We start from the raw sequence: 17,879 nt of genomic DNA on the forward strand, positions 1-17,879 counted from the left end.
AATATGCAGAAGATGCTATTTTCTTTAGCAAAGCTGTTCTTTGTATTATATAGTGAGTACTCTACAAAAATATGCATAAGTGAACAGCAGTGTATTTGCACATCTAAGGAAAAAGGAATAACAAAGTCAGTCAGTCTATATGCCACACATCTCACATGTTCTTGCCAGAGTAACTAAGAAAATGCCAGAACTTTGATATTTTTGAGCATTACATTTCACTCCATCAGCATCAGCAATGGTGCTTTCTGTTGTTATTTTAAATGTTATGTTTAGTTTCCTCTTCTGGTTTGGAGGGGAAGGCAAAACAGAGGAAGGCATTTGTAAGACAAGGCCACAGCAAACCTCCAAAGACAGCATCTTTCAAAAGGAGCACTTCCTGAGTTCTTGAAAACTACTATTTTCTTCCTGGAAACCTCACCTTCATCTCTGCCACTTGCTGTTAAATCCTTAAAACTGTGGTGTAAATTTTATTATGAAGCGTTGATCTTTTGCTCTGATGTGCTAACATTTTAACTTTCATAAATGCCACCTCAAACTACACACTGCAGAACAGACAACATTTTTTCCAATTTAGTTACCTTCATCTTTGTGTTGGCAGAAATCGTGGCATTAGTTTGACTGCTAAAAAAAATTATAATTGAAAATGTTTTCTTCCAGACCTCAGCTGCCACACACATACTTTCAAGTGAATACAAACATTCTGAACAATAACAGGTCTATTTAAACAGTTCTTCCCATTTCTTCAGGGACAATGTTTTGTCCTCCTTTCTAACTATGTCTAACTGATTTAGATATCTGAAAGTACACAGTGCAACAGAAGGAGTAGTTCTCCAACACTACGGAGAATAAAAGCCAAAAACTTCATCACAAACTTTAATCAAATCCTTAAAGTGCTGCAGAATTCAGAATTTTTATTTTTCATTATTACTTTGTTTTCTAAAGCAGAAAAACTGATGTTTAAATGAGTTTAAATTCTTAACTGTCTTCTCATTATCACCTTGATAATAATTGCAAGAATTTTAACACCATAGCTAAATAATAGTTACATCAATACTGCCCCTACCTTGAAGCTTCCAAGTTCAAGTAGATATTCTCTAATTCTGAAATTCTGATTCTGGGAAATCAGCTGATGATCATGGGTGTGTTTACTTGTTTCACTACAGGACACCTTCACAAGTGATCTGACACCAGACTGATACTGATGCCATTTTGGTAGCCTCTCTTTTTTTCAGGACTTCAGTTTTCATTACCTTTCACCAACTACATATCTTCACCTTGTTGAGTTAGTTGGCAAGCACCTATGATATGCTGTCTGTAGGAAGCAAAACTATGCACACAATGCATCCTTATCTGTTCTATGGCACAGGCAAAGAAAAGGTTCTTACTGTGCCATGTTAGCAGACAAATGGGTAGGTGAAGTTTTAAGCATGGGTACCATTAACTCTCCCTGCACACTCTAATTTCAAGCTGTAATTTCAAGCCTATTTCAAAAGTAGTTCCTACTATTTCTGTGACGAAGACATCATACTGTCCCAAACAACCTGTTCTAACTTTTGAATTTACAGCTAAGTTGGATAGTAAAAAATCCTTTAGAGTAATTTTCCACTCTGTAGTTTTAATCTGTTGCTATTTCTTCATACACATATTGGACTAATTTTTTCTCCTTACAGAAAAGGCTTCTACATATCTGAAGGCTTTTTTCTACAGCACTTTTCTCTTCTCTGTATTAAACAACTCTAGTGTATTCAACTTTTCCCTGTTTTCCAGGCCCGTAATTAGTATTTTATTTTTTGCCTGCCTCTCTATAAGTGGTTTACATCTCTGTGGTGTTATGTCTTACACAGAATGCTTTTCCATGTACGGTTTGGTGCCGCTACTTATCATGATGCTGTGTAGGAAGATACTAAGATTTTTTGATTACTTACTACCTTTTCCTCTCCAGGTAGAAGAGATGCAAAACTCTGTGTCCTGTGACCACCCACCATCTCCTCTGAGTACACTGCTTTTATAAATACTGGCTGTTACTAAAAGTGGTTCTGTGCATCTGTTACATAGCTGTGTAAGTCAACAGGAAAGTAACGAGACAGGGTATGGAACCCTTCCCTCTTTGCTGACAAATGAAAAGCTGCATGGTGAACTCAGGCCAACAAATCAGAAACTTGCCCTGTACTTCTAAGATCATACGACTTTGTGCGGAAGGTATGCAACTAGGACCATACTGCTTCTTTCCTCAAGTCTTCTGCATCCTAAGCATATCTCCATTCTAGGAAAAGAACCACAAAGTCCCCAAAAGTTTGCAGAATAGCTAGAAGGATAGTATTTACCTTCATACTGACAATTGCTACTCGGAGATTTGTTCCACCTAAGTCCACAGCCAAAGCACTCTGTGTCTCTAGAATGTGGTCTATATCTTGAGAAATATTATCTTTGACAGGAGGAAAACAGAATTTCTTTTGCAATGGCTCTTTGAGGTCAATAGATTTAAGGAACTTCAAAATCCTTGGAACAGCATTACCATCACCATATATTTTTGAGCTATAATATGAAAACAAAAAAAAACAATTTAAATGGAAGTAACACTGCAATCTCCAAATCTTTTTAAATGACAGAAGGCTGTGATACTGTATCGTTACAAAATTATAGTATCACTATTATGATAACATTACACTTTCGACTACTCAAGTACATTGTGGTATGTGGTAGATAGAGTACAGTAGCTTGAAGATCACACACAACAACAGATTGTGCAAGCCTGACATTAGCTTCGTTTAGGAATATGGAACATGAGATGGAAAAAACTGGAAAGTTTTTAACAAAAAAAAAAAAAAAAAGAGCAAATAAGAGTTCAATTAAAGCCCCACAGAATAATAATCTAAAATTACAGATACTGAGTTTCTGAACATGCTACACACTCAGACAAGATATCACAAATATGACAAGTAGTAATAGTAATAAATGGTAGTAATAGTAATGGTATGTTCACAGAATCACAGAATCATATGGGTTGGAAGAGACTTCAGAGGATTATCTAGTCCAACCCCCTGGTAAAACAGGTTCCCTACAGTAGGTACCATAAGAAAGTATCCAGATGGGTTTCGAATATCTCTGGAGAAGAAGATTCCACAACCTCTTTGGGCAAACTGTTCCAGTGCTCTGTCACCCCCATAGTAACTAAGTTCTTCCTTGTCTTTGAATAGAACTTCTGTGTTGCACTTTTTGTCCACTGTCTCTTGTCCTGTCATTGGACACTACCAAAAAGAGTCTGTCCCCATCCATTTGACTCCCACATTTCAGATATTTATAAACAGTGATGAGATCCCCTCTCAATCTTCTTTTCTTCAGCTTGAAGAGTCCAAGATCTCTCAGCCTTTCCTTAAGCGGGAGATCATAGAATCATAAGGCTGGAAACGACCTATAAAATCATCCAGTCCAACCGTCTCCTCATCACCATTGCCACCACAAGCACTAAACCATATCACACAGCACGTCATCCAGACGCCTCTTGAACACTGCCAGGGACGGCAACTCCACCACCTCTCTGCGCAGCCATTCCAGTGCCTGACCATCCCCTGAGAGAAACAGTTCTTCCTTATGTCCAACCTAAACCTCCTCTGATACAACTTGCGGCCACTGCCCCGTGTCTAGCTCGTTGCCTGGGAGAACAGGCCAAAACCCTCTTCACCATAACCTCCCTTCAGGAGGTTGTACAGTGCATTGAGGTCTCCCCTGAGCCTCCTCTTCTACAGACTGAACAATCCCAGCTCCCTCAGATGCTCCTCATAAGGTTTGTGCTCCAGACCCCTCGCCAGTTTTGTTGCCCTTCTCTGGACACGCTCCAGGGCCTCAATGTCTTTCCTGTAGTGAGGAGCCCAAAACTGAACACAGTACTCAAGATGTGTCCTCACCAGTGCTGAGTACAGGGGGATGATCACCTCCCTGCTCCTGCTGGCCACACTATTTCTAATGCAGGCCAGGATGCCGTTGGCCCTCTTGACCACCTGAGCACACTGTCGGCTCATGTTCAGCCGAGCATCAACCAACACCCCCAAGTCCTTCTCCACACTCATCCAGCCACTCATCCCCAAGCCTGTAACACTGCATGGGGTTGTTGTGCCCAAAGTGCAGGACCTGGCACTTGGCCTTGTTGAACCTCATCCCATTCACCTCAGCCCAGCAGTCCAGCCTGTCTAAATCCCTCTGAAGGGCCGCCCTACCCTCAGGCAGATCGACACCACCTCCCAGCTTGGTGTCATCTGCAAACTTACTGAGGGTGCATTCAATCCCCTCATCCAGGTCATCAATAAAGATATTAAACAGGATGGGCCCCAGTACCGACCGCTGGGGGACACCACTTGAAACGGGTCGCCAGCTGGACTTCACTCCATTCACCACGACCCGCTGGGCACGGCCCTCTAGCCAGTTCCTTACCCAAAGAAGTGTATATCTGTTCAGACCACGGGCAGCCAGTTTCCCCAGAAGAAGCCTGTGAGGGACCTTGTCAAAGGCTTTGCTGAAGACTAGGAAGACTACATGGATGCTCCAGGCCCCTAGTCATCTTTGTGGTCCTCTGCTGGACTCTCTTCAAAAGTTTGTTTTTGTTGTTGGTTTGTTTTGTTTTTTTTTTTTTTTAACTGAGGAGCCCAGAACTGGACAATACTCCAGATGTAGCCTGACCATGGCAGAGTGGAGAAGGATCACCTTCCTCAACCTGCTGGCCATGCTCTCTGCAACACACCCTGGGATACACTATTCTTCTTGGCCACATGAGCGTACTGTTCACCGTACTTGCTGTCCACCAGAGCCACTAAGTCCTTCTTACAGCTACTTTCCAGCAGGTCAGCTCCTAACCTGCACTGATGCATGCAATTACTTCGCCCCATGTGCAATACTCTACACTTGCTCTTGTTGAATCTTATCAGATTCCTCTCTGCTCAGCTTACCAGTCTTTCCAGGTCTTGTTGAATGGTAGCACAATCATCCAGTGGTGTGTCAGCCACTCCTCTCAGCTTTGTATCACCAGCAAACTTGCTGAGGGTGAACTCCATCCCTTCATCCAGGTCACTGATGATGTTCAGTAAGATTGGGCCCAGTAACCACCCGTGGGGAACATCATTAGTTACAGGCCTCCAACTGGATTCTGCCACTGATTGGAGCTATCTGAGCTCTTTCTGTCAGCGAGTTCTCAATACACCTCATTGACCTCCACTCATCTATCCCACATTTGACTTGACCTCATTACAAGGATGTTGTAGGAGAAAGAGTCTAAAGCCCTGCTGAAGTCAAGGTACACAACATCCACTGCCTTCCCCTCATCTACTTAGATGGTCATGACAGCATAGAAGGCTATACCAGATTGATCAAGCATGATTTGCCCTTAGTGAATCCATGCTGACTATGCTTGATAACCTCCCTTTCTTCCACTTGCTTGGAGATGCCATCCAGGATAAACTGCTCTACCACCTTCCCAGGGACATACGTGAGGCTGACGGGCCTGTAGTTTTACAGGTCCTCCTTCTTGCCCTTCTGAAGACGTGAGTGACATTGGCTTTCTTCCGGTCCTCAGGCACCTTTCCCATTCCCCATGACCTTTCAAGGATGACAGAGGGTAGTGTAGCAATCACTTCTGCCAGCTCCCTCAGCACCTATTAGTGCATCCCATCAGGACTTGTGGATTTGTGTGTATCGAGTTCGCAAAGACAGTCTCTGACCAGATCCTCATTGACCAAAGTGAAGTCTTCCATTCCCCAGACCTTCTCTTATCTCCAGTGTCTGGGATTCCTGAGGGGCAGTCTTAGAAGTAAAGACTAAAGCAAGAGAGGCATTCAGTAACTTCACCTTCTCAGTGTCCCTGTTACCAGGGCACTCACTTCTGTCAACAGCAACCCACATTTTCCCTGGTCTTCCCTTTGCTATTCAAATACTTAAAAGAAGTCCTTCTTGTAGTCCTTAACCTCCTTTGCCAGATTTAATTTCAGGTGAGCCTTAGCCTTCCTTGTTGTATCCCTGTGTTCCCTGCCTACGTTCATATATTCCTCCCTCATAGAGAGACCTCTTTTCCACATTGCACTGACCTTCTTCTTCCATTTGAGTTCTTCCATGAGCTTTCTGTTCATTCACGTAGGTCCTCTGCCACCTTTGCAGAATTTCTTTCTCTTACAGATGCACTGAACTTGAACTTGGAAGAAGTGCTGCTTGAATGTTAACCAACTCTCTCCAACCTCCTTGCCTCCCAATGCTCTAATTACTGGGATACCTCCAAGTAGGTTCTTGAAGTGGTCAAAGCTGGCTCTCCTGAAGTTCAGAGTGGTAATCCTTTAATCCTATTTAGTACCTTTCTTCTTCCACGTAAGGTTTTGAACTTCAGTATTTCACAATCACTGCATCTCAGGCTGCTCCCAACCATCATATAACCAAACCCTTCCCTCTTTGTGAGAACAAGGTCCAGCAGCACACCTCTCCTCATTGGCTCCTCCATGATCTGCCACAAAAAGTTATCTTCATCTCATTGCAGAAACCTCCTGGACTGTGTATTCCTGGCAGTGATGATTTTCCTGCAATTATCAGGGTGCTTGAAGAATCAGCACCTGGGACTGTGAGACTACTTTCAGCTGTCTATAGAAGGCCCCATCAATTTCCTCCTCCTGATCAGGCAGCCTGTAGTAAACATCAACAACGGTGTCACCCGTATTAGTCTATGACTTTGTTCTCACCCACAAGCTCTCCACTCATTCATCAGTCATCCCTACATGGAGCTCAATGCATTCCAGTTTTTCTTTCATATAAAGAGCAATTCCACCATTTCACCTTTCTGGCCTGTCTTTTCTAAAAAGGACATATTCATCCATGACAGCATTCCCAGTCACATGTGCTGTCCCACCATGTCTCTGTGACAGCAGTGAAATCACGGCCCTGTGACTGCACATAAATCTCTGTTTCCTCCTGTTTATTCCCCATGCTGCATTGGTATACAGGCACTTCAGAGAAGAAAAGGGAGCAGAGGGTGCAAGTATCCCTAGAGGGAAGCAAGAGGATCCCCTGTAGCTATACACACCCGTGAGGCAGCTGGCATTGTGGCTCTTGTCATGCAACACAGCTAAAAAACATCTGCCACTATTCTGGTTGGCCTGGTTCATTCCCCAGTTGATTGCAATGGGGTTTTATAGTCTTCTTGGATTCTGCCCATGTTCTGCTTTACTGCATCCTTCATGCCCATGTGAAAGAGCAACAGGGGATAGTAGTCTGTGCTCTCGACAATCTGTGGTACCCTCTCAGCGATGTCCCAGATCTTGGCTCCTGGGAAGACCTCTCAAGACTCCCATTTACATCAGTTTGCTACAGATAAGTCTCATTTTTAAATATCTCTGTACATAATAATGTCAGACATTTAGTTCTCCAGTGTTTAATTTTATTATTATACTGAGATCTTCAACCAATACACTCTTGAGTCTTGTCCTTAATGAAACATATGCAACATCCTGAAGTTTTTAAGAGCTCAGATGTTTTAGAACTGAGGCTCAGTACTGTACGTATGAAGAGCAGTGAATACATCCAGCAGCCTCTCTGAGAGTTTGTACTCATGGCCCTGCATTTATTATGCCTGAAGCCAATCCTGCTACAAAGTACTGTGTCTTTCAAGCAGATGTCAAATGTAGACAGGCAGGATGTTCTCCCCATACTCTGTGTTCCACTATGGAATGAGCTGTCTTCATAATTCTAGTCTAAACTAATACATGAATTTTCTCCTCTTTGCTTTCTGTTAGATGTTAAACTACCAATTGTATCAAAACATCATTAGTAACCTCAGATTAGCACACTAAAAAGTCTGTGATCAAATACGACAAGCCATATCTAAATACTTTCCTCAACTACTTCTACACCCCCCCCGTGTGAAACATACTTACCATGGATACTGCTTACCAAACTGGAGCTGTAGCGCATGCAGAATTTTATCCTGTGTGTCAGCATCACGAACATGAAGAACATTTTCACCTAGATGAAAATAACAAAATAGGATGAGTCACCTACTTAAATGATGTTAGAGGATAAGAACTGCTTTACAAATGAATAAGGAAGTAATCATTTTTAGTTCTTCTGAGCAAGAGACTCCAGCCAAATCAACGTTACTCTTACAGAACATGAAGGGTAGAGTACTAGTTTTCAACAGAATTCTGTAAGTACAGTGAAAACCATAGACAAGTGGTCAATCTGCATGACTGAAATACCACAATACAGATTTGGGTACAGATGATGGGTTCCTGTTTTTAAAGTGAAAAATGCATACAAGTGAACATGGAAGTAGCTATAAAGGATAACAATTAGTCCTCTCTCTGCTAAATGGGATGCACTGCAAATGGAGATCTATATTTAACTTGTCTACAGATAAATGCCTCATTATCTCATCACTAACATGATACAGAAATATGGGAATAGCCAGCAAAGCTTTAAGAGGTCAAAAATTAAGTTGTACTGACACTGCAGGATGGTCTCTGTAAAGCCTTTGTTTTACTTCATTAAGTGAAACAAAAAACCTTCAGAACTACAAAAAAATTAAAGTAGTTATGCAAACACTTACCTGTTTCTCTTCCTGTCTGGCGTGTCCCCAAGTTGATAACAGGTGTGCCAAATGCTCCCACTTCTCTGACACCACAACTGCTGTTACCAATCATACAACCAGCATGGGCAACTAGCTGAATGAACTGGTCAAATGGGACATGCTTCACTGCCCGAAAATTGGGATGATGTTCAATGCCCTTTTTCCTCATCACCCGAACCATCTCTTTGCTTCCTACACAAAAGCAAAAGACATGAATAAAGGAAAAAAGTTCAATGAGAGTCTCAACACACAAAGAAGTGAATAGCAGCCTACTGAATTGTCACCTCTGGGCTGTTTTTGTTCCCTTTCAGGCACATAAACTTAAGTTTAATCCCCAAAATCATTTCAACAAATCTAACATAATTTTTCAGTTAGTGCAGGAGGCATTGCATGTTGCTTCCATATGTAATACAGTTTCCCTTCATCTTCCTTCCACACTGAAAAGCTGTGACGTCCTTCAGCAATTTGGACAAGGACAAGTTGCAGTGGATGCAAGTCTGACGCTGAGATCATCCAGCTATTTCCATCTGGCTGGAGATTATGGGAAAAAGCACTCTGTATGAACCAATGTATGCTTCACAACTAGTTATCCGTCCTTCTGTCACGCAGGCATTTTACTCACCTGCGTCTACATTGGGGAATAGAACAAGCGTTCTCTTGTTAAAGGAAATGAGCGCATCTAGTGTCAGTTCAAACATCTTTATGGAATGTTTAATATCTGTGGTTACAGGATGTTGCAGAGCAACTATATAATCTCTGGGTTTAACATCTTCACCTGTTCAAATGGAAAAAAGAAGAAAAGTGTTTTTTATTTTTCAGTAGCAGAGAACAGTAAGAGGAGGGAGTGATGTGACAGCTTATTATTTACCTCTCTAGGCATGACTCATAACTTTTACTCTCCAAAGCTCAACACACTGTTAACTTTCAGGCCTAGATCTCAATCTTTGCAGGTCTAAACCAGAGCTGAGAGCTGTTCTCACATCTCCCTGTGTAGTAAGTCTGTAATAACATGAAAGCTTTGAAGCTCCTCTTAACTTTCACTGACGGCAGCAAGAAATGAATCTTCCTGAAGAGCTGCTTCACAACAGGAGATGAGTAGGTTTGTGATTGTCATTATCACTCATTACTTGGGTTTTCCGCCACCTCTCCATCATCATGCAAAGAAAGACTTTATTCCTAAAGCTACACTTGTTTTTTGCGTATTTATTAAACAGCTGATCTACTACACAGTCACCTACTAATCTAATAAGATTCCATTTTCCAAGTACTCAGGCTACTGTGCATTATAGGAGACTGCTTTGTCAAATTTAACTAGAAAGCACAAAGAATCAACATTTACAGGAAATACTTGGAATACAGGGAATCAAAAGCGGTAAGCACATATGGCCCTATTACAATAAATTCTGCAAAGGAACGTTCAGAATGTAAATTTGCTCAATTCTTTTTAGATTAGTTCTAAATAGCTCTGATTCTCTTTTGACATATTCTTTACACCATAAAAAAAGTGTTCATATAGGAAAAAGTCTATTTTTAAATTGTTTGCATCAGAGAAATTACCAATTTAAGAAGGTCTTGGTGGTGGGTTTTTTTTTTTTTTTTTACTTTGTTAAAGGACTAATTTTCTGGTAAGACTGATTTGCAGCTTTTCTTACATACAGAATAAATACAGAATAAGGCCAAATGGTGCAAATAAAGCTATGGTAGATACTGGTAGCAAATACATTCCTTCTCTTTGTTTGTTCTTTCTTTAGAAGAAACACTTTCACAATAATCCCCAATTAAAACAAAACCCACTACCAATAAGTCTGTCCTTCTTTGTTTCCCATACATTTCCTAGAATCACTGGGCAATAGATCCCCAAGGCAGCACAGACCATGGATTAAGAACTCAGTGAGTTTGTCTAAAGTCATTTGAAAACCATAAAGAAGTGGATGCTCACCTAGCCATACACGTATAACACTCATGTAGTCCTTATTTTTGGCAGAGAGAAGCTTGTCATATGAAGGACAGCCTGCTAAAAGGATGCGATCGTGGTCTTCACACATGGCTATCAAATGCTGCTCTGCACTCCTTGTGCAGCACACGTGGTAATGGGCAAGTTTGGTGATAGCATGTCTAATAGAGTCGTCAATGGTCCCACTGACTTCCCCACCTTCAATGTGAAGAATGCGAATATTCATCAGGGCTGCAGATGTGGCTAGTGCCAAAGCATCAAATCTGTCACCATGAACTATCATTATGTCAGGTTTCAGGCGGTTCAGGACATCTGGTAACTTCACTAATGCGAGGCCTACTGATTCCACCATGGCTGCCTCATCCTCCCCTCTCACAATAGTGTGCAATCTTGTATGAATATCGAAGTCATCTTGTTCAATCATGCGATAAGTGTTACTGAAGATAAGAGAGAAAGGGTTAGAAGAAATAGAACTTGGATTTACAGCAACACAGCTTGACAACATAATTGCACACCAGAACACTAGAATAGTTGTACTATGTTTGAACAAAAGCCTGCATATCAAGTCTCCCTCACTAAGGAAAGTAATCTGGGAACACTTTAGTCTATATAAAGATCATTCCTCCTACTCCAATTCCATCAAGTTTTCTGTACACCTTTAATAAAAAGTTTTGCTAAGCATGTTCCAGAACCCCCAGAAACTAAACTCTTTATTCATGTCTTTGCGGGGTCTACTGGAAAACTGATATGGCTCATTTTCTTTTCTGAAAAGATATGCCAGTTCTTCACCAATAAACAGACATTGCTGGATGAATGTATAAATACAACAGAAAAAAAAATGCAACGCTGAAGACTGCTGCTTGCTTAAACCTAAGAGAGAAAAAAAAAAAAAGTTTTCCCATTTTGTCTTCAACCTATCTACATTCACTGCTCTTATCTAAAGGTTACACTTATAAATTAATTTAAATCAGACTGGAACAACAAAAAACCCTCTTCAGCTAGCGAAGCAGGACTGGCTTATTTTTCCAGCCTGACCATATGCTAACCTCACAACAGGGGTTTTTTTTGTTTGTTTTTTGAATCAGGTTAGTTTTAAGGTATTGAATTCACATTACCATATTACTGGATGAAAACAATGGCCAGTGCAAAGCAAGAAACAGAGCACAGTACTGAGAATGGGCAGCAGTTACATTTGCTCTCTTTGCAGTCTGATGTAACAAAACTACCCATGACCTCACAAAAAATCACACCTTAACTTATCATGTGCCAAAATCGCTGGTTGGGAAACCCAGAAAGTGCTTTTACTTGAAGATATGCATGACATTTCTAATAGTTTAACAGTGCTCGAATGCTGACCGTTATGCTAAAACCTTACTTTGACTTGCAAAGTGTTTTCTTAACAGTTTAATTCTCTTAGCCCAGTTTGATAAAGGCATCTGGAGCAAGATCAGACATAAAGAACCCCAGCAAAAGTATACACATTCTTCCTTCTGCCTTCCTCCTTTCCCTCAGCAGATAGGAGAATGCTTATCTGGGATATAGGAAGTTCTTACAAAGGAAAGGATCAGAAACAAGACATTCCATCTACCAAGGCAGGTAATGTGACTGCTCACTTACACATTATTAGGAAGGGGACCCTAATCTCTCCTGCCAAATGATATCTAATACCTCTCCTTCCTCTACCTCTAGTCACTCATTTTGTAAGAAAGAGATTATCCTACACTGCTTTCTTCCCCTGCAATCCTGGAGGTGAGAACTAACAGTACTTACCTGCAATACCAGTTATATAAAAACTTTATCCAGTAAGTATGTAAATTACAAGAGCTTCAACTTAGAATGACTGCAAGTTATCTTTTTGCCATGAAAATTCAAAATTGTAACACATTTTCATTTGACGATAACCAGATTCTAAGGTAAGTCTGAATGAACTGAATTGCTCACTTTATTAGAAACTGTGTTGAAAACCTCAGTTCCAGCACTTACACAAAACTTTCTAAAATTCCAAGACTGATTTGTAAAAAAAAAAAAAAAAAAAAAAAAAAAAAAAATCTTAGTAGAAGCTGAAAATTGAGATAGAATATAATGTCTGAAAAATGATTTTTAAAATTTTGTTATGTGCTTTCATGATTTCAAGCATTTTGTGACCTAGCATTCATGACTGTACTGCCAACACATCAGAAACAGAATGAGAATGGGAGAGATACAAAAATCCACCTTACCCATAATCATCAATCAAGTGGGAACCAAGCACTACGACATCAAGCTCAAAGAACTGTGGTTCTGCCTTAATACCAAACATAATAGGAGCTAATTTTGAATAATCAGCACGGTTGCAGGTAGCAACACAAACACGAAGTTTGTGGTTGTTTCCATTCTTCTCCATGTCTTCTTTTTGTTTCTGTTTTGAAAGATTCTTGAAATACAGTTCCTAAAAAATAAATGAATTAATAAATAGAAACCATTAGTAACAATGTTATAGCAAATAAATGGCACACGTTATGAATAGCATATGTAACTGTGGCCCATAACTATAGACATATACTGCCTTACCCACTGCTAGCAGACAACTGATATCTTACAGTACTTCACATTAAAAGATTTCAGAAAATAAAGAGTAGGGTTGTTCTTTTCATTTATTTAGAACTCACTATTTTAACACATTTTCTTCTATAGGTAATTCACATATTCTATACGAATAATATTTAAATACTACAGAGTTCAATTGTAACTCTTAAACTCTGGAACACTGAAAAAGGGAGCAAACAGTGTAGAAAAACTACAAAGCTGTGGTCAACTTGTGCAGGTAGAAAATTGGAATGGCCAAAGCTCAGCTGGAAATCAATTTAGCTATTACAGTCAAAGACAATACAAAATGCTTTTATAAATGCATCAACTGCAAAAGGGGGATTAGGGAGAACATCCATCCTTTATCAGATATGAGGGAAAATGCAGTGATGAAAGATGATGACAATGTTAAGATACTTAATGACTTAATGATTAAGTTATGGTTAAGATACTTAACCATACTTAAGCACTGCAATAGGCTCCCCAGGGAGGTGGTTGAGTCACCATCCCTGGCTGTGTTTAAAAACTGTTTGGATGTGGTGCTCAGGGACATGATTTAGCAGAGGGTTGTTAGAGTTAGAGTAGTATGGTTAGGTCGTGGTTGGACTCAATGGTCTTTAAGGTCTTTTCCAATCTGAGTGATTCTATGACTTTTTGCCTGTTTTTTTTAGGAAGGCCAACTGTTCCCAGGATACACAACCCCTCTGAGTTGAAAGATGGTGACAGGGAACAAGATGAAGCACCTATAGTTCAGTGGGAAACAACAGATAACCTATTACATCTTTTTAATATTCATAAATTCAAAGGGCTGGATGGAATTTATCCATGGGTACTGAAGGAGGTGGTGGAAGCACTCACCAAGCCATTCTCAAAAATTTGCTGACAGTCCTGGCTAACTGGGAGGTCCCAGATGACTGGAAGTCAGTGAATGTGACTCCAGTCTAAAAGGAAGGCAGGAAAGAGGATTAAGGTAGCTACAGCTCTGCCTGTACTCATCTTGGTACTGGGAAGGGTTATGGAGCAGATCCTCTTGAAAACTGTCTAACAGCAGACGTGGAACAATTGAGAGATCAATGCAGCCAGCATAGCTTTATGAAAGGCTGTGGATGTTGTCTATTTGAATTCTAATAATTCTAAAGTGTTTGACACCATCTCCCACACTATTCTCCTGGTGAAACTGGCTACTCATGGCTTGGACAGGTGTACAGTTAGCTAGGTGAAATGACTGGATGGATGGGCTCAAAAGGCAAACAGAAGTCAGTCCAGTTGGTGGCTGATCAGCAGTGATATTCTCCAGGGATCAGTCATGGAGCTAGTTTTATTTAACACTTTTATTACATATCCACTTCCAGAGGAAGAAGGATCAAGTGCACCCTCACTAAGTTTGCTGATGATATCAAGTTAGGCAGGTACGCGGATCTACTTAAGAGTAGGAAGGATTTACAGAGGAATCTGGTTAGACTAAATCAATGGGCCAAGTCCAACTGTATGACATTCAACAATACTCAGTGAGTTAAATCTATCTGGAAACCAATCACTAGTGGGGTTTCTCAGAGCTCTCTTTTAGGTGCAGCTCTCTTTAAAGTTTCTGTAAATAACTTGGTTGCAGGACTGAAAGGAAGTCTAAGTGAGTTTACTGATGACACTAAATTGGAAAGAACTGTTGATTCCCTTGAGGGTAGGGAGGTCTTGCTGGGAAACCTTGACAAACTAGAGTTCTGAGCAAGCACCAGCCACAAGAAGTTTAAGAAGAGCAAGTGCCAGATTCTGCACGTGGATAAGGTAATCCTGGTTAGACGCAGACTGGGACACAAGAGGTTGAAGAGCAGCTCCATGGAAAGGGATCTGGAGGTTCTGACTGATGACAAGTTGAATGTGAGCCAGCATTGTGTACTGGCAGCCCAAAAGGCCAACCACACCTTGGGGTGCAGCAGGCCCAGTGCTGCCACCAGGCGAGGGGAGCGGCTGTCCCCTCTGCTCTGCAAGAAGGATATTAAGTTACAGAGAAGTGTTCAGAGAACAGCAATGAAACTGGAGACTGGAACAGTTATGAGAAGTGACTGAGAGACTTGGGCTGCTTCATCTGGAAGAGGCTGAAGTAAGACCTCATCTTTCTCTGGAAGGACCTGAAAGGAGGTTGCAGCGAAGAGGGTGTTGGTCTCTCAGGCGATAAACATAAGGAAAAAAAACCACATGTTGTGCGAGGGGATTTTTAAAATAGACATTAGGAAGAATTTCCTCCTCGAGAGCGTGCTCAAGCATCGATACAGGCTGCTCAGAGAAGTGCTGCAGTCCTCATCACTGGAGGAATTTAAGAGGCGTTAGAGGCATAACTAAAGGAGCTGGTTTAGCAACCAGACTTTGTAGGTCAGGCTGCTGACTGAACTTTATGATCTTGAAGGTCTTTTCCAATATAAATAATTCTATAATTCTAAACAGTAGGATGACTTTTCCCTATTCTAATGGAACTTTCTAGCTAACAAAATTATTGGCACAAAAATAAATCAAAGAAAAAAAAAATCTGTTTTAGAACTACAGAATGGAACAAACTGCTAAGAGATACATTCACTGACAGGCTCTGTGAACAAAAGGAAAGTTTTTGCTCAAATCAGTTTATGTATCTGTCAAACACACTTTGGTGAAATACAGTGAGTTAAATATTGACTCCTAATCCCTTTCATACTATGTTGCGGGGCAAAGTACATCAAGATATTAAATAATACAACATTGGGTTAAGTTACAGTAAAACAACAATTTTTGGAGGCAATAATGACAATAATCAGTAGTTGATCTGGAGTCTATTTTTGATTGCTGTTGCTGTTGTTTATTTTTAAAAAAGGATTCTTAACATCTTAACAATTAAGATGCCCCAGGAATTGAATACTTTTTTTTAATTAAACAAACAAAACAACAACAACAAAAACAAAACAAAAAGCAAACATCAGCAGATAACATAGCAAGACATTTACTCTAATGGACTCTTCTAACCTGTTAAGTAGCTGATTAAACTTTGTAATCCTGTTTAATATTTACCTACCCTATGTTTACCATTTTACCTTGCTCTTTTCGGTTATTTCAGAAAATGGGAAAAAAAAAAAAAAAAAAAGAAAGAAAAAAAAAAAAGCTTCAGAGAGAAAGAAAAATTCATTTAAAAAATATAGAGGAACCCAATTTACACCTCTGCCTCCCTTTCTCCCCTCAACAGAAATCACCATTTTGGTAGGAGAACATCAGACCAGGTATGTTTTTGTAGTTCTCTTTCTGAGAATAACTGGATTTTAAATAAGTATTATGCTTGGGGTAAGAAATTTAATGCTATGTCAGATTTTTACTGCATTTTAGTGGCAAGTAAACTAGAGGTGACTTTTCCCAGCTTAATGCAGAAGGATGCTCCTCTCTGACACAGATAATAGCAGTATCAATCTCTGTACTCATTTAGATAGCTAGGGAAGCTCTTCCCAAGCAGCTGCTGTGTAAGCACAACAATAACACTGACTGATTTCATGCTCCTTTAATTTTTGGTATTTACAGGGCAATGGAAGTTTGCTGTGGGGAAAAGAGAGAATTACTTCCGCAAGGTCTTAGCCATGATGGAAGGATCAAATTTTGTACTTTCACAGAAGACTCAAGGTCAGATGACAGCCAGGGGTTACATGCTGTGCACTATACACAAATAATGCAAAAAGAAATTGGTTTTTAGCTTTGTCACATTCTGACATCAATATAATCTTCCTTTAGTTGATTCTCTATTACTGACACTATTGCACAGATATTCCTCCACGTCCACCTTATAAATGGGGAAAAAAAATATCTCATTTTTCAGTAAATTTTTAAGACAAAGTCAGTTAGGCTATTTTAGCATCCCACCCTCGTGACAATTAAAAAATTCATCAGTTTTTCCAAGTTCTCCCTATTTTTCATGCATATTACATTTTGTCACATATAACAGCCACAACAAAATATATTTTGCAGTCATGTTAGGACTATCAGAAATCCGTCTCAAGTTGTCAGTGGTAAAAGATATTTCTAGTTTCCACTTGCTATGCATTAAGGCTCTGTGAAACTATAATCGACACGGTGACTTTTTTTTCCCTAATATAACTCCATCAGTCACAATTTACCTTTGAGAACGAAAGAAAGGCGGCAAAAAGCAATGACAGCTGCCATGACTGAGCTCATCAGAAATGGCATTTCTCATTCACCCTTGCAAAACAACAATGCCAGCCACCTTCAGCAGAACAGATACAACCTGGAACTTCAGCGACTTATTCTTACGACAAATTAAGCTGAATTCTATAAATCCAGCCATAAGTTAATAGTATTTTTTCTACAGTGAGCCGTTACATTTGTATTTTCATTAGACCCTTGCACTGTGTTAATTGAATACCGGATTACACTTTCAGACGGTAACGCCTCAAACAAATTAATTACTTCCTCCTGCTAGAACTTCCGCAGTTATCTGTTTAGATGATGGCTGCTTTCATGTGATCTAATCTTTCCTTTTGTCCAACGGTCTACAAATATTTTAAGTGCACATACAGCGTTTAGTCCCTCAAACTGAAAACGGGAGAAAGAGTGCCTGCAGAGCCACGTACACTTAGGTCAGGGCGCGCGTCACCCTTTATCACCACACACAACCTTGAACCGCATCACCAGCAGTCAGACCCAGCAGCAACACTGCTTCCCCAGTTCTAAACCAGCCTCTTTTGGAGATGCTCCTGCGGAGGACATTCCAGCTCTGCACGCCTAAAAACAGCAACGAATTCA

General features: G+C 40.3%; 1 protein-coding gene across 5 annotated transcripts in view; it reads right to left on the reverse strand.

The window, feature by feature from the left end:
• Positions 1-17,879, reverse strand: part of LOC122192024 (bifunctional UDP-N-acetylglucosamine 2-epimerase/N-acetylmannosamine kinase) — a 36,099-nt gene that overhangs the window by 8,082 nt on the left and 10,138 nt on the right. For 3 of the 5 annotated variants that reach the window (XM_042892443.1, XM_042892446.1, XM_042892447.1), the window contains exons 2-7: positions 12,767-12,975; positions 10,533-10,984; positions 9,216-9,368; positions 8,573-8,785; positions 7,902-7,989; positions 2,325-2,535 (exon numbers count right to left, since the gene is read on the reverse strand). In XM_042892443.1, the coding sequence (XP_042748377.1) occupies positions 2,325-2,535; positions 7,902-7,989; positions 8,573-8,785; positions 9,216-9,368; positions 10,533-10,984; positions 12,767-12,975 (1,326 nt within the window). Of the gene's footprint in view, positions 1-2,324; positions 2,536-7,901; positions 7,990-8,572; positions 8,786-9,215; positions 9,369-10,532; positions 10,985-12,766; positions 12,976-17,707; positions 17,859-17,879 lie in introns of all 5 variants that reach the window. The other 2 variants (XM_042892445.1, XM_042892444.1) reach the window with 1 other exon arrangement.

This window comes from Lagopus leucura, unplaced genomic scaffold (assembly GCF_019238085.1).
Source record: "Lagopus leucura isolate 7727_CA_CO unplaced genomic scaffold, USGS_WTPT01 63709-0_obj-0_obj, whole genome shotgun sequence".
NCBI lineage: Eukaryota > Metazoa > Chordata > Aves > Galliformes > Phasianidae > Lagopus > Lagopus leucura.